This window comes from Eumetopias jubatus, unplaced genomic scaffold (genome assembly GCF_037043125.1).
Source record: "Eumetopias jubatus isolate StellerSeaLion01/CBP00866 unplaced genomic scaffold, mEumJub1_p1.0 scaffold_4, whole genome shotgun sequence".
Lineage (NCBI taxonomy): Eukaryota > Metazoa > Chordata > Mammalia > Carnivora > Otariidae > Eumetopias > Eumetopias jubatus.
The window spans coordinates 145,934,847-145,950,648 of NW_028274810.1; the positions used below are offsets into that span (position 1 = coordinate 145,934,847).

At 39.5% G+C, this 15,802-nt stretch overlaps 1 protein-coding gene across 1 annotated transcript in view; it reads left to right on the forward strand.

Annotated features, from left to right (window-relative positions):
• NIPAL2 (NIPA like domain containing 2) overlaps positions 1–15,229 on the forward strand; it is a 72,382-nt gene extending 57,153 nt beyond the window's left edge. Inside the window, 5 exon segments of the mRNA XM_088023113.1 lie at positions 6,340–6,475; positions 8,388–8,476; positions 12,381–12,444; positions 13,642–13,736; positions 15,117–15,229. Of these exon segments, the coding sequence (XP_087879239.1) occupies positions 6,340–6,475; positions 8,388–8,476; positions 12,381–12,444; positions 13,642–13,736; positions 15,117–15,229 (497 nt within the window).
• The last annotated feature ends 573 nt before the right edge of the window (positions 15,230–15,802 follow it).

Genomic DNA, 15,802 nt, shown 5'->3' on the forward strand with positions numbered 1-15,802 from the left:
TAGAAACAAATTTATACTATGTTCAGGTATGCTATTGATCAAAAGAACAGAAAAAGAACTTTATATTTGTTTCTTTCCGAATTACCAGATAGGGAGAACAAAAGCAAACAACTGAGAGACAAAATGTGTAGTATATAGGAAAATATTGAAAACACAGGAAATTTTAAATAGGAAAATAAGATAACAGTATTAAGATCATACACATCAGTTATGATCATAAATGCAAATGGGGTAAATTTACCTGGTAATAAAGATTTCCAAATTGGACTTCAGAAAAATTCCCAGCCTGATTTTGAAAAGGATTCTGAAATTGGATTCAGCCAGTGTTCTCTGGTTCAGATCTGTGAGAGTTCTAGAAATAGTGTCCTTTCTGACTGGCCCTTGCTGGTTGTGAAATACTTTGGCTTCATACATAAATGTCATCTAAAACAAAGTAACTCTGTTTGAAAGTAAAAGAAAGCAGAAGGCCATACTATTACTATCTAAGTTAAAATCAAGGCGGAAGCATTAAATGCAGCAGAGGCTCCTGGAAGCCCCACATTAGTATTTAGCTGCTCAGCATGGTGGGCCTGGGGGGTGAGGGGGGAGACACCAAGGCCGGGAGGCCTCAGGAGACTCGGGCAGCCGCTCTTTTGAAAACGACATTAACAGAAATATGAGAGGAGTAGAAACTTCTCTTAGCTCGTGGAAGGTAGGTAGACAGAAAGATATGTAAGGATAGAGGAATGAGTCCTTAATTTTGATCTAATGTTGAACTCTAAATTCTGGAAAACAGACCACACAACTGCTTTCAAGTGCCTGTGTGACATTTACAGAAGTTAATCGTGTCATTGGCCACAAAGAAATCCTTGATAAAGTCCAGGAAGTTGAAATAGTACAGACCACATTCTTCGATCACAGTGAAAGAAAAACAGAAAATAATAACAAAAATAGAAACAAGTAAAACCGTAACGTCTGGAAATGTTAACACTACTCTTAAACTGCAGCTGGGCCCAAGTAGAAACCAAGATTTCATTGCAGCATATATTTTAAAAATTATTATGAAAACACTTACTATTAAGCCTATAGTTTATGACTAATGCTGTATTCAGAAGGAAATTCATTACTTTAAATGTAAGTCAAGCATTCCACTCAAAAAGTTAGAGAAGAAAAACACTGAAATAAAGCTGAGGCGAGCAGAAAGGAGCAATTAATAAAGGTAAAAAAATAATGAAATAGAGAAGAGAAAAGCAATGGATTGATAAATAAACCCAAGAATCTGTTATTCTTAAAAGACATTACAATAGATCCTCCATAAGACCAAAAAAAAATCTCAAATACCCAAAGTTAGAAATAAAATTGAAAACAAATATGAAAACTTGGTTAAATAAAGGAAAATAACTATGGAGGAAATAGAAGCTACATCCTGAAAAGAACCAGGACTGCATACTTTTACTTTCAACCTAGACAGTAATGCCTTTAAATCTTTAAGAAACAGATTATTCTGATGTTGTTCAAACTATTTGAGGACATAAGAAGAAAGCTTTCACCTTTTTTTTTTACATAATCAGTATAAATACTGATCCCAAACACCACACATAAAGAATACCATGAACTAATTTCACTACTGAATATTACTGTAAAAGTCTCTAATAAAAAGAGGTAGGTAGAATCCAGGAAAAAAAAAATCATTCTTCACTTAAGACCAAGTGGTCTTAATGAAACTGGTTCTTTTTTCTTTGTAACACTTACAATAATTTGTACTTGCATAGTCTACTCATATATGTATATTCTGGTATGAACTCATCTCCCCCACCCGATTAGTTCTATGAGGACGCAGTCATGTCTGTTCTAGTGACACTGTATATAATTACCTAGAACTGAGGACAGTGAGTGCAAAGTAAACATTTTGAATTAACTAAATTAATTATGGGAATGAAAGGATGGTTCTTTAAGAAATCCATTAACATAGTTCATCATGTTAATGACTCAGAAGGGAAATATCATATAAATCAATGCTGAAAAGACATGTTAAAGTTTAATATCCATTGCTAATAAAGAATTCGAAATGCAATCAGAATAGAAATATCTGTGTATTAACAACATGTTTCTCTCTTTTTAATAATTTTCACTTTATTGGGAAATATTGACACATATAGTGTATATATCTAATTGTACACAACACGATAATTTGATATGCATATACATTGTAGAGTGATTACCGAGCTCAAGATATAATGAACATATTTATCACCTCGTATGGTTAATATAGTTCACTGTTTTGTGTGTGTGCAGTGAGAATGCTCAGCAACCTTGGAGTACACAGTACCGCGTTATTAACTGTAGTCACCATGCTGTGTCTTAGATCCTCAGAACTTAACCCTTCTTAAACTAAACATTTGGACCCTTTGACTTACATCACCCCATCTGCCCCTATCCCCAGCCCCTGACAACCACCATTCTATTCTCTGTCTCTATGACATTGGAAGAATGTATTTCTCTCTCTCTCTCTTTTTTTTTAAAGATTTTATTTATTTGACAGAGAGAGACACAGCGAGAGAGGGAACACAAGCAGGGGGAGTGGGAGAGGGAGAAGCAGGCTTCCCGCTAAGCAGGGAGCCCGATGTGGGACTCGATCCCAGGACCCTGAGATCATGACCTGAGCCAAAGGAAGATGCTTAACGACTGAGCCACCCAGGTGCCCCAAGAACATATTTCTCTTAACCCAAAAGCTGGAGCACACCCATTGGTGAAAACCAGAAATGTTCTCACTACAGTAAAAAAAGGGAAAAAGGTATCCACTCTTCACTTTATACTTACCTGTGCTGGCTGGGCATTTTACAATGATCAGTAATGACTTTTACAAGAAAAAAATGATTGTGAAAATCATGTAGCAGCTTTGAAAAATATGTATAGTGTCAGGTTAAATGAAAAAGTAGCACACAATAGTGTACCTACCTTTGCTGTGATTAAAAGCACACATGGGTATTAAGGAGGACACGTACTGCATGGAGCACTGGGTGTTGTACGAAAATAATGAATCATGGAACACTACATCAAAAACTAATGATGTATGGTATGGTGACTAACATAACATAATAAAATAAAGTAAAATTAAAAAAAAAAAGCACGCATGAGGCGTACACTGGAAATGAATGAGAGGCAGTAGGCAGGTGGATTTTTCTTTTACTTTATTGTTAACATAATATTGTTTGTGTGACAAATTAAAAAATGAACTAAAAAAGAAAACAAAGTGAGGGCAACTGGGAAGAAAGAGATCTGGGTTCTGGTGCCCCATGCTTGTGGCTGCAATCTGCTTTCTTTTTCTTTTTTTTAAAGATTTTGTTTATTTATTTGACAGAGACAGCGAGAGAGGGAACACAAGCAGGGGGAGTGGGAGAGGGAGAAGCAGGCTTCCCACAGAGCAGGGAGCCCGACGTGGGGCTCGGTCCCAGGACCCTGGGATCATGACCTGAGCCGAAGGCAGACGCTTAATGACTGAGCCACCCAGGTGCCCTTGCAATCTTCTTTCTTAAAGGAGTCTTAAGACTCCCAGCAGAATGCTCAGCTGATCAGGAAGCTGGAAAGCTAGGAGGTCCTTCTCTCTGCTCTGCATACTCAGATTAGAGAAGCCAAATTAATAAATGAAATATTGATGGCTCTAATAAGGAGACATTGATGGCAATTTGGGAAAGTCTCTGGAAGGAGCATTTGATGAAGTAGGAGGGAACTGAAAAGGCCAGATTTCAAACACAGGTCAGCTATGTCAGGTAAAAATAGTATGCTCTAATGTCTATTGTTGAGAAATAAGAAAAGAGATTCATCAAGAAAAACATAAAAATCCATGTAAATGGGAGTGTGACTGGTACTCTATAGAAGGTGGCTTGCCAGTGTATTTCAGAAGAACAGCAGCTGTTAACAAAGTCCCCTTTAGGTGATTTTCCTAGGGCAATTGGCAGAGTGGCATGCAAAGATTTGTGTTCAGGAATATTTATCACAGCCTCATTTTTAATACCAAAAAAAAAAAAGGATGCAACCTAAATATGCAAAAATAGGGAATTGCCAAGGTAAAGTATACACTGATGCAAAGGCATACTCCACAGCTGATGAAAATCATGCTTTAGAAGAATATTTAATGGCATAGAAAAATACTTAATGGCAATTGAAAATAGGTTCCTAAATAGTATATACTGTATGATTCGTATGTTACAATATATTCATACTTAGAGACAGAAAAATAGCTACAAAGAAATATTCCCAAATGTTAAAAATGATTTGGGGATGAGTGTTGAGATTACAGGTGATTTTCATTTTTCTTTCCAGGCTTTTCTGCATTTTCCAAATTCTCTTAAAGGAACATGTAAACTTTTATAGCTTAAAAAAATGAGTTTAAAGATTATTCATAATCCCAGTGCCTAGAGATAGCCACTGATAGCATCTTGGTGTAGTTTCTTCTAGCATTTTTCCTAGACTTTTTTTCTGTATATAAAAAGAGAAGATACATACTTTATATTTTTATATATATGTTAGAATGATACTGCGTTAAATTTTGTATTTTCACCTGTCTTCATTAACCACACGCCCACCCAAAAATAAAACGGAAATACTTGTCACCAGCCTAGAAGTAACTTGCAGAGTTACAATAGAGTTATTAATCAGTTGGTGATTGTACATGCTTTGAAAATACAGTGATTAACTATAGCAAGCCGATAGTTGGTTTAGCTGTTTAATAAAAAAGTCTACTTTTGTTTTTGTTTTGCGGTTAAGTATAATTTAACATCAGATGGTAGTTGCATTAGATGACCTTGAAGGGCCTTTGCAATCCGAAGGTTGTGAGGCTAATGGAACGGTGTGTTCAACTCCTTCCCATTAGTGATCCCTTTGGGAAACCTGGCTGTTCGGACCACAAGACCATAACCACATTGTGCTCAATTTCAAGCAAAATTTTGAGGAGGAAACCAAGGTCCCGTCCCTTAAGAGCTAACCCTACAAACTCAAACCATCAAGTGACACACATCACCGCAGATATTTAAAATTCCTAGATTAGCTAAGGTATGACTATTGTCATAATCTATAGAAAACATGTAAAATGATGAGGTCAAAAGACATTTTGAGATGAAGAGGAGCCTGGTTGTAAGGACCTCTTTGTTCAGATTTGGGGTTTGTTTTTAGAATTTATCGACTGTTCTCTGTTAATTATGACTCTTAATGGAAAGAAAATGTCTAATTTGGAAGTGTGGCATGGTACTCTTCAAAGTAAAGTATATTTTCAGTTTTTGGAAAGGAGATTATGGGAGGCTTTCCCTGGTTAGCCATCAGCTGCTATTTTAAACTGATTTTATATATACATATAAAATATATGAAAGCTAAAATATTCAAAAGCTAAAAGGGATAAAGCCCAGATATATTATGACCAAGTAGACCAACAGCACCAAAGACAATGTTTCTCCTTCACATTGCCTTTGATTATAGTTATTTGATTTCATGTAAAAATTATTTTTCACTTTCTGTAGGTTTCAGCTAAGTTATGGAATTATATGCAACATTAAATGAACAAAAACAAAAAGAAAACATGATTTTCTTCCTACAGAGACATGATGCTTCTAGGAAATGCTTCATTGCTTTCATGTTATAACTTATCAAGTCACTTCATTGCTATTTGGGACCTATGTAAAACTTGTTCTCCTATGGATATGTTCCTCTTTAGCATAGAGAATAGACATTGCTTATGTAAACCTTAGATTTTATGGTTGACTCTGAGAAATGCATGCTCAGCTCTGGTCCTGCTTCCTATTACTGTCTTTGTAAAAAAAAATATATTTTTTTCATGAAACTTCTAGGCATTTATGAACAAAAAAGCTCATACAGAGACTCAGGACAACTCTTAGTAAACTCACAGAGTAAGCTACCTTCCACACACTGGTTTTCTCATGTGTTTGGCTTTAAATTTTTTCAGTATAGTTTAATAGTTATTTTCCCCTTCGTGTCACATGGACTGTCTGACTTTTCTTCTCTCCCCCCTTCATTGTTTTCTGCTCTCCCATCTCCTAGTAATTATAAACTCTGCAGCATCCTTTCAACAGTAAGGGCTGGAAAATAAGTATCTTGCCGCAAAGATAAAAAAGCACCCTGTCGCACAGCAGATCTTTAGCTGATTTAAGCAAAATCAGAGTCCAGCGCGGCTTCGGGCGAGAGAGCTACTGGTTGTCTGGCACCCCGTCCTACCATCACCTCACTCGAGCCTGCATTCCGAAAGCATAATGGGGGTTATTGACGGCTCCACTGTGCAAACTGGAGATATTTGATTGTGATTCTGTCTCAAAGATGTATTTTATTTGTGTTTCTTGTTTTCTTTTTCAGCCTCGCTGACGGTTATCTCGGTAAAAGCAGTCTCAGGCATGATCACTTTTTCTGTGACGGATAAAATGCAACTAACTTATCCCATCTTCTATATCATGTTTATCATCATGATCGCATCTTGTATTTTCCAAGTCAAGTAAGTTAGCTTCTGCATACTCACTCATCTTTCAACATTCCTGTGCTTCTCTGAGCATTAATCTTTATTGGCGTCTGTTGATAATTAAAATGAGGTGCAACTGATTTCTAAGGGTGAAGGGTCTACAGCTTATCCTCAGCCAGCATGCCTCACTTTATCCTCCGTGTCCAATAATAAGTTGTTTTTTTTTTTTCACTGAGCATTGCCTTCATGTCTTGTGAGTTCTAAAGTATGGCCATAATCTAGCTAAGTGCACTTTGATACTTTCCTGATGCTCTTCTGCTTGTAATTAATATCCATCGTACGCAGGTTGTCATTAGCAATAAATCAAAGGGGCAGGTCCACATCCAGGATTTCATTCTAAATATAGGAAATACATGAACCCTTCACCTTCATCCTTAGCTCATGCTCATTAATTGCCCAGGGATGGACAAAACCAGACGTTTGGCTGGGAGGGAAATCCTTTCCCCAGAACTTTGCATCATTGGCCAGAATTTTCTTTGTACCCCTGGGATGGCGGAATGATTGTTTTATGTTTCTCTGGGGGCCTAATAGTGGTGACATGGAACATTTTAAATTTCTGTTCTTCTCTCCCCCCACCTCCATCTGCTCCAGTCACTTCCCCTCCATTTCACATCGTGATTATGGCTTTGCCTGCGAGGCTGTCTTTAGTCAGCCAGGAAGTTTTCTGTTTATCCCAAAATGCTGTGCAAAAGCACCATCCCAGTGTCAGCTGGGAAATCAGAGCCTACACTCAGGAAGAGAGTGCTCCTCTCCGCAGGCGCTGGCAGTCAAGTCTAATAGCCGCGGGGCGGACATGGGCCCTGTTGCAAGGAATGTGGACAATGACTGGAGAACCCCAGTGCTTGGTCACTGTTTCACTTGTCATTTCCTTATGAGAATGAGTGTGTTTCTCAGGCTTGGCCCTCGCTACTTTCTTTCATCTCCCTTTCTTCTTCTGAGTTCATCAGCACTGCTAGAATATCTTTTGGAGTTTCGAGATGAGCATTGTTATCTTTCAACTCCGCTTTATGGATTTCAGTGGCAGGTAGAACTGAAGGTACCCTGCATTTTCCTATCCCCCTTGTTCTAGTCCCTGCCTCTGCCACACTGGAGCTACGGTGAACGCACTAGAACCGTAGGACTGGCCACCCAGCGAAACCGCCCAAGGAGGTGTGTTTGTTCATAGATAACGTACATATATATATATACACACACACGCACATGTATACGTACGTAAGTGTGTGCACATGGGCACATGTGTACACACACACGCTCAGGCACATCGGGGCTCTACCCACAGAACATTTTTTTTCAGTTGTGCTAGAATAGGAGCTGAACTTTTTTTTTTTTTTTTTTAATTGTCCAGTTGGTGTCAGTGACAGGGCAGTGCATCTTCCTTGGGGGAGCTGGAATCACGCTGGTGGCCAGAGTGAGACACTGAGCTCTCACATGTGCTCTGCAGCTGGCGTCCTGAGCATTGTTTTCCAAACGTTAAACATTCCTTCACTTCTCCATCTTCTTTCTTGGCACGTGGCATGTCAATGGATAGCTATACTATTCCCCAGATATGCTATTTAACAGATTCTAGGGTCTATTCTAATGAATCAGCTCCAGTGTGATACTGGTCCAGCAGCTTGAATCGCTTCCAACTCAAACTTCTGTGGCCTCAGAATATGATTAATTGCTTTTCATTGTTACTGTTGTTGGTTTAAACAGACCATAAAACCTGACATCTGATCTCATACATCAGATGCATATAAGCTATGACTGCTGATTGGAAATGCCCTTTTACTGCACTTCCTCTCCCTTTGTAGTTGTAGCTTAAGGACATGCATTTCTTGATGTTATTGTTAACTTATTGCTGAGCGTCTCTTAAAGCCAGGGCTCCAGTAAGTGCCTTCTGCTCTAGGTTCCTGAATCAAGTCACGAAACTCTACGGTACAACGACGGTGGTGCCGGTCAACCATATTTTCTTTACGACCAGTGCCATTATTGCAGGTGAGCTTTGGCTTTCTATCCTCAGGTGATTCTACCCCCACACCAGACATAAATCACGTTTCTGTCTGAGTAAATGAGACAATCAAGGAATCTTGAGGTTATAAGGGACTGTGTAGCCCACGTCATATCATCCTCACCTCCACCCAGGACTGAACTTCCTCCATAACGTCCCCTAGGATGGGTTATTCTGCTTTGTGTGAAGGCTCCCCAGGGTTCTCTGTCCCCAGAGATAGCGCAGTTCTGTTTTGGATCACTCTAATTATTCGGAGAGCTTGAATTATTAGAAAGTGTTTCCTTATACTGGCCTTGAAACTAGCCTCCCTGTGAATTCAAGACTCTCATCTTAGTTCTGCTTTCCAGAGTCTTCTCCTTGCCAGCCCTTCTGATAATCAAAGCAGCTGAAGGGTCCTCTTGTGTCTTCTCTCTGGACCAAACATCCCTATTTCCATGAATTCTTCCCTCCCTGTCCCTCACTGCCTTGATCAGAGAGAGGGGTCCAAAACTGAATCCGAAACTGAACCCAGTGTTCCAGGGAAGGCCAAGCAGATGAGCATAGAAACTATTATCCTTGCTGCTCTGACCTCTGTTTTTCTGCTATTATAGTTCTTCGGTATTTACTGACAATTATATATATATATATATATATATATATATATATATATATATATATATATATATGAGACACAATAGTGTTCTTAAAAAAGCACAAATTTGAAAAATGATCCAAATCAAAATACAGTAGATTCCGGTATCTCACTCCTAAGTTTAGTACTGGTGTGGCCTAGTTTACTGGCTTATTGGATATATTTACTACCTTCTCATATTGGAAGTTCATTTCCCAAAGCAAAATTTATGCATTTTGGAAGCAATTAAGGATTATGTTCCCTAATTGGCACATCTTTCTTATTTCATGGCAAACAATGTGACTGCTAGTGGACAGTTTTTAAGAGTAATTGATGCATTTGTTTTATTTCCCAAAATTGAACCTTACTTTTAAAGAGAAAGATCATATACCAAGACATCTGATTTTTTTTAGCATTTTATGCTTGTTGACAAAAGAAAGTAAGAAAAGATTGCACATTTGTGTGCCCTAGAATTACTAGAAAAAAATTAATAGGGCCAAAAAGAGTTGCAGGCATGACATATGTCCTAATAGTTAATGTTGTAAAGATGTATAAAAAAAAGGTAGTTCCCTTGAAAAGAACATTTTGTAGGAGGACCAACAGAGCTGGAATCTCAATACTCAACACACCAAGTAATTGATGAGTCAGGGAGGCTGGAGCTTTCTGGGAGCGATCATTCATCTGCTGTTGCTGAAGTGTGAAATGGAGATGAAGCTTCTTGACTAACTTTCCCTTTTTGCCCCCATCAAAAAGTCTAGCTTAAGATTGAAATGCAATACCATATTTTGCCTAGAAACTAGTAAGGTTTCTGTTTTGTTCTTTTTATTGCTATAATAACTGATGCCCACAAGGCATGATAGGTGCTCTCGTGGAGTTGGGTGGCATGGACCGCCCTCCTAGAGCTCAGTTTCATAGTCTTTATCGAGAGCCTGAAAAATGTTTCTAGTCTCTGATCCTACAGCTCAACAACAACAACAACAAAAATAACCCAATCTAAAGCTGGGCAAAGTCCTTGAATAGACAGTTCTCCAGAGAAGATGTACAAATAACCAATAAGCACATGAAAAGATGCTCAACATCATTAATCCTTAGGGAAATTTAAGTCAAAACCATGAGGAGATACCACCTTATACCCATTAGGATGGCTACTAGCAAAAACAAAACAACAAGAACAACAACAAAATTAACAAGTATCGCTGAGGATGTGGAAAAATTTGAATTCTATGCACTGTTGGCGGGCGTGTAAAATGGAGTAGCCACTATGGAAAACACTATGGCAGTTCCTCCAAACATTAAACATAGAATTACCATGTAGTCCAGCAATTGCACTTCTGGGCACATATCCGAAAGAATCAAAAGCAAGGACACGAAGAGATACCTGTATGCCTGGGTGATAACAGCGTTATTCACAATAGCCAAAAGGTGGAAGCAATTCAGATGTCCATCAATAGATGAGTAGAAAGAGAAAATGTGGTATGTCATACAATGTAATATTATTCAGCCTTAAAAAGGAAGGAAATTCTAACCTATGCGACAACATGGATGAACCTTGAGGACATTATGCTGAGTGACATAAGCCGGTCATAAAAAGACGAATGCTGTATGATTGCACCTATATGAGGTATCTGGCATAGTCAGACTTACAGAAATGGGCGGCAGAGTAGTGATTGCCAGAGGCTGGAGGAGGGGCAAATGGGGAGTTGTCCTTTAATGGGTATGGACTTCCAGTGTGGCCAAGTGAGAAAGGTCTGGAGATTAGTTGCTCAACAGTGTGAATATACTTCGCACAACAACTGCAAACTTAAAAATGGTTATGATGGTAAACTTTAGGTTATTTGTATTTTACTACAAATTTTTTTAAAGATTTTATTTATTTATTTATTTATTTGTCAGAGAGAGCACAAGCAGGGAGGAGGGTCAGAGGGAGAGGGAGAAGCAGGCTCCCCGCTGAGTAGGGAGCCTGATGCAGGGCTCGATCCCAGGACCCTGAGATCATGACCTGAGCTGAAGGCAGATGCTTAACCGACTGGGCCACCCAGGCATCCCTTTACTACAAATTTTTAAAAAGATGTTTCTATTCTTTACAAAAGAAATTCTGCTTTAAGGGGCAATAACAAAAATCCTAAAATACTGAGAAAAAAAGAAATGTACAAAGAAGTTTATTGCTACTTGACTAAAACAAAAAAATTTCAAAACAACTTAAAATGCCCTTAGAGAAATGAATATTATGGTACATCTGCTTAGGATAACATGGGAACATTAAAATGATTACAAGGAAGTATGCAATAACATGGAAGAATGCTCTCAAAATGTTTATCCACTCGACAAATATTTATTAGAACTGGACGTGGCTTCTGCCTGAACAAGGTTTATTCTCTAGGTGAGGAGATGGGCTTCTGAGAGTGCTCCTTGGGTATAGGACTCTGGCTTGTCCATCATGGTAGCCACAGCACCTCGCATCGTGGCAGGCACGTAGGACTCCATAAATATTTGTCAGCTGACTAGCCAGGCTAACACCACACACACACACACACACACACACACACACACACACACACACACACACACACACAAATTCAGTTCCACATAATACATAATTTAAAGATAACTTTAAAAAAAAAACAACTCTCTGAAGGCTTTGGGACCTTAGACCAAGAAGAAATCATCAAGACCAACAAGGAGAGAAGACGAGTTTATCAGAATAAATAACACATCCAAGTTTTCCTTCCCCCAAAAGGGAAGAGCAGAAGAAAGAGAAGGGAGAGGGGCTCGGCAGTGAGAAACAGAGCTGGGGAGAATGGTTCCCACATCCTCCAGTGCGTGAGCGCGCAGGAGGCATTTCCAAGAGCGTCAGCCTGGGTGGCCCGCCGCTGTGCTGAAGGGAATGCCGTGTCCCAGGCCCCAGAGCCCACCCAGACTCTCAGGTCAGGCTTGCTGGCCCCTGGCCTAAAAGTGTAGGTGGGAAATGTCACTAGAGTTTTTTTCATTGCCTCTTCCAGTGGGACAAATCCTAGACTGGATAAGAAATTTCTATTTCCAAAAGCTATGTCAATTGTGTTGATTTTATAATAATAATACATTATATAAAGTCTAGGAATCTATGTTCTTTTTGAAATCACTGAAAATGTAAGTGTGGCATGCAAATATTTTTAAACTTAAGCTACTGAATGTGCATTTTAAGGGTAATTATCCTTAGAAAAAAATAATACATGAACATAATTTGAAAGCTAGTATATATATTCTTACCCTAAAATTAAGTTTGTCTTTTATTCCTGTTATAGGTATCATATTTTATCAGGAGTTCCTTGGCGCAGCTTTTCTAACTGTATTTATATATATTTTTGGGTGAGTAGATGTCTCATAAGTAAGGAATGTGAAATCCTATTACTTTTATGTGGGATTTTTGGCATTATATCTGAGGTACAGAAGATTGGAAGACAATATAAGAAACATTAGTTTCCTGAGCTCTTAAAAGAAACATAGTTTTCAATATAACACCCTCCGCAGGACTCTGTGTCTTTGACTTGGTAATTTGGGTCTCTCTCTGAGGGTTCTGAACCTGGGGATTTTCAGTTCCAGCCAAGGTCTAGATAAATCCACCATCAGCTGTTGGAGCTATCCATGACCTTTCCGTGCTAAATCAGACCTATCTCGCTCTTGGAAATTTCTTGGTTAGAACTCATTCAGGAACCACAGATGCCTCTAGGATTCCCTAGAATAAAAGGTTAAGTCTGGGGCAGATTTTTAGCTTTGGACCTAATAACATCAGATTGGTAGTATCCCTTTCCTGTGTCTGGGTGCCCATCTTTAACCCTTCCTGGAAATTCGGTCGGCATCATTGCTGACATTCTTGCAAACAGAGAGCAGAACTTTGACAGAATATCACCCATGTCTAAGATCTTCTGTTGGTTCCAGCTGGCACTCCATTAATGCTTTGCTGTTTCTCGCTCTGGCGTTCTGCATGACCATTATTATGCAGACTTGAGCCCAGGCTATTTTCAGCGTAGAAAACCATCTAGCTTGAAAATTCAATTTCATAAGATACTTGGGCAAGCCTAAACTTCTAGGATCTGGAAACTATGACTATTCTTATGGCCAAGGACAATTAGATTTCTTAGAAAATTAAAGAAATATACATATTTCTTATATATATATATGTATATATATATATATATACATATATATATATATATATATATATATATATATATATATTTGCTCGTGTTGCATGCCAATAATGGGTCTGGGCATGCATGGATAGAAAATGAGACCTAATGTCTACCCAAAGGGTTTAGAGCTGGAATTAGCCTCCAGATGGTAAAAACCTGGGGCAGAGATTTATTGGAAGCTGCCCAGGTCTTGGTTCTGGGGAAAAATATAATTGGCTGCAGCAATTAAGACAAGTTCTAGGAGGCTTACCATGAGAAACAGGAAAAACAAAACCAGTGGAATTTATGTCATCATGTAGACTTAGGGAGCTGTTATTTAACACCATGGGTTGTTTCAGTGTTCTTGTGTTCCTTATTAATATTGTTCTTACAGGTGTTTTCTGTCATTCCTTGGTGTGCTTTTGGTCACAAGAAACCGAGAAAAGGAACATCTGCCACAATCTTACATTGATTTTGGAAATATTCCTGGTAAAACAGTATATTCTTTAATTTATGATGGAAAACTTTATAAATTAGTAGTTGCTGGTATTATTGGGGGTGTTAAGATTAATATAAAACATAATTCTTATAACCCAAGAAAATGTCTATTTAACCATGAAACCAGAGGTGATGTTTTAACTGTCAGTGTTAATAATCATTTATTTGAATGTTGGTTTTGCACAGAACACTGGGGATATAAGAGAACTGGCCCCTTTTTCTTGATTTGGGGGATGTTGCCAATTTCTTTTTTTGGGTTCCCTTAAACTGGAAAAGGGTGGGGATAGAAGTAGGGAATGGCTGTAGCAGGGGTCCCCTGCTGCTCAGAGAGCCTTTGAAGGAACTTCTAAGGACAGGAGCTTAGGCTGCCAAGGACCATCATTCCTGCGGGAGACTGCAGTGGCCTGTGCACGGTGGGGCCAAAGGGGATGTTCTTCACCGTCGCCTGAACAGGGAGAGATTCTCCCCCTCCCCCTTGCCTTCTTCATCCCAATCCATTTCACACGCACCATCTTTGCAGTCCTCCGCTCTCACTGGGCAATAACTCGCTGTCGTCATGTAGACAACAGAAGCGATGTTCAGAACAAAGCAAACGGTTGTGTCCTCACCTCCTCCCCTGCCCACCCAATATATCCAGCTTTGCTAGGGATTTGGGGTGACCTACAGGCTTCTAGACCAAAGTAATGATGTTCTGACAGCTTCCTCTACCATTCTGTTAGGTTCCAGACTTTGAAGCAAAAGCCATTAAAGCCTTGTCCCTACAACTGAGAAAATATGACCCAAGGAATTCCGTGTTCTCTTTCCCTCTTGGGCCCTCTTACCAGCTAAGAGCGTTCAAGGCAAGAATTGGCATTCGTGGCAAAGTTGTGCATTGTGAATGACTTGTGTGGTTAGAGGCTCTTGGGTAGAAAATATCATTTAACTCGATTTTTCGGTTCACAAAGCCCCATACATAGGATCAGCAACAGCTTTTAGAAGCTGCTATGGAAATCTGCTTTTCTTTGTTGTCACATGCATTAGAGCAAACACGGAAAAGGAGAAAGGACACTGGGAAGGAAGGTGTGGAGATGAGTGGATGCTTCATGTTCATCTCTTGACCAGCCAACCCGGTTTCCATGCCCAGCACAGGAGGCCCCGTGTGGCGGGAAGACCACTGTCTCCTGTGGAGAGTGTGTGGTCACCACAAGGGACACAGAGTTCCAGGGCCTTTTCTTCCTGACATTGATCTCTTCTGTGCAGAGGGTGACCACAGAGCACTAAAAAAAAAAAAAAAAAAGGAATAAAATGTGGCCTAAAGAGAGGGGAAATTATTATTAAGACGTATTCTTTTCTAAGAGCGCAAAAGATTTTTTGTGATTGTTATCTCCACAGGGAAACAAATGTTGGACAAAATACAACCAGATTCAAATGGCTTATCCTATGGAACTTTGCCTGATGGAAGTGACTCAACAAAGAGCCAAAGTGGAGAGAAGAAAGAGGTCTAAGCCGCAGAGAGGGAATGGCTGCTGGCCTGTTATTCGATACCACCTTTAAAAAACCTCCCTTTGTGTCCGCAGCTAGTTTGTTCTGACGCGCGCACGAGCATTACACTGGCCTTTAACAGCCAGGGGCCTTCCTAAGCTTTGACAGTCTCTTGTCTTCACAAAATGTAATTTGAAGTGTTCCCCACACCCTACCCTGGAGGTCCCCCTCGTGAACATCGAACTGGCTAGAACTTAATGAGAGCCTGGCTCCCCAAGCAGGAGTGTCACACAAAAATGTGCATTCACGATTTGGCCACAGAACACACAGGCTGCCCTTCCCACATAACTTCGAGCCTCAGCTGCTTTGCTTCAAAGAGACATGTTCATCCCCCAACCTCACTCCTGTACCAAAGGTTTGAGAGCATTCATTTCTCCTATGACGTCTTTTATGAGCCTCCCCCATAAGGATCTCACCTTTCCAGTCCTGAGTTAGAATGGTGAATCATCTTTTTTTCTGAAAATGAGCCCTATTTTAACTGTCCTTTGGAAAATTAAGGGTATCTTTAAAATGAGAGTCTGTAAGTGGCATTCTGT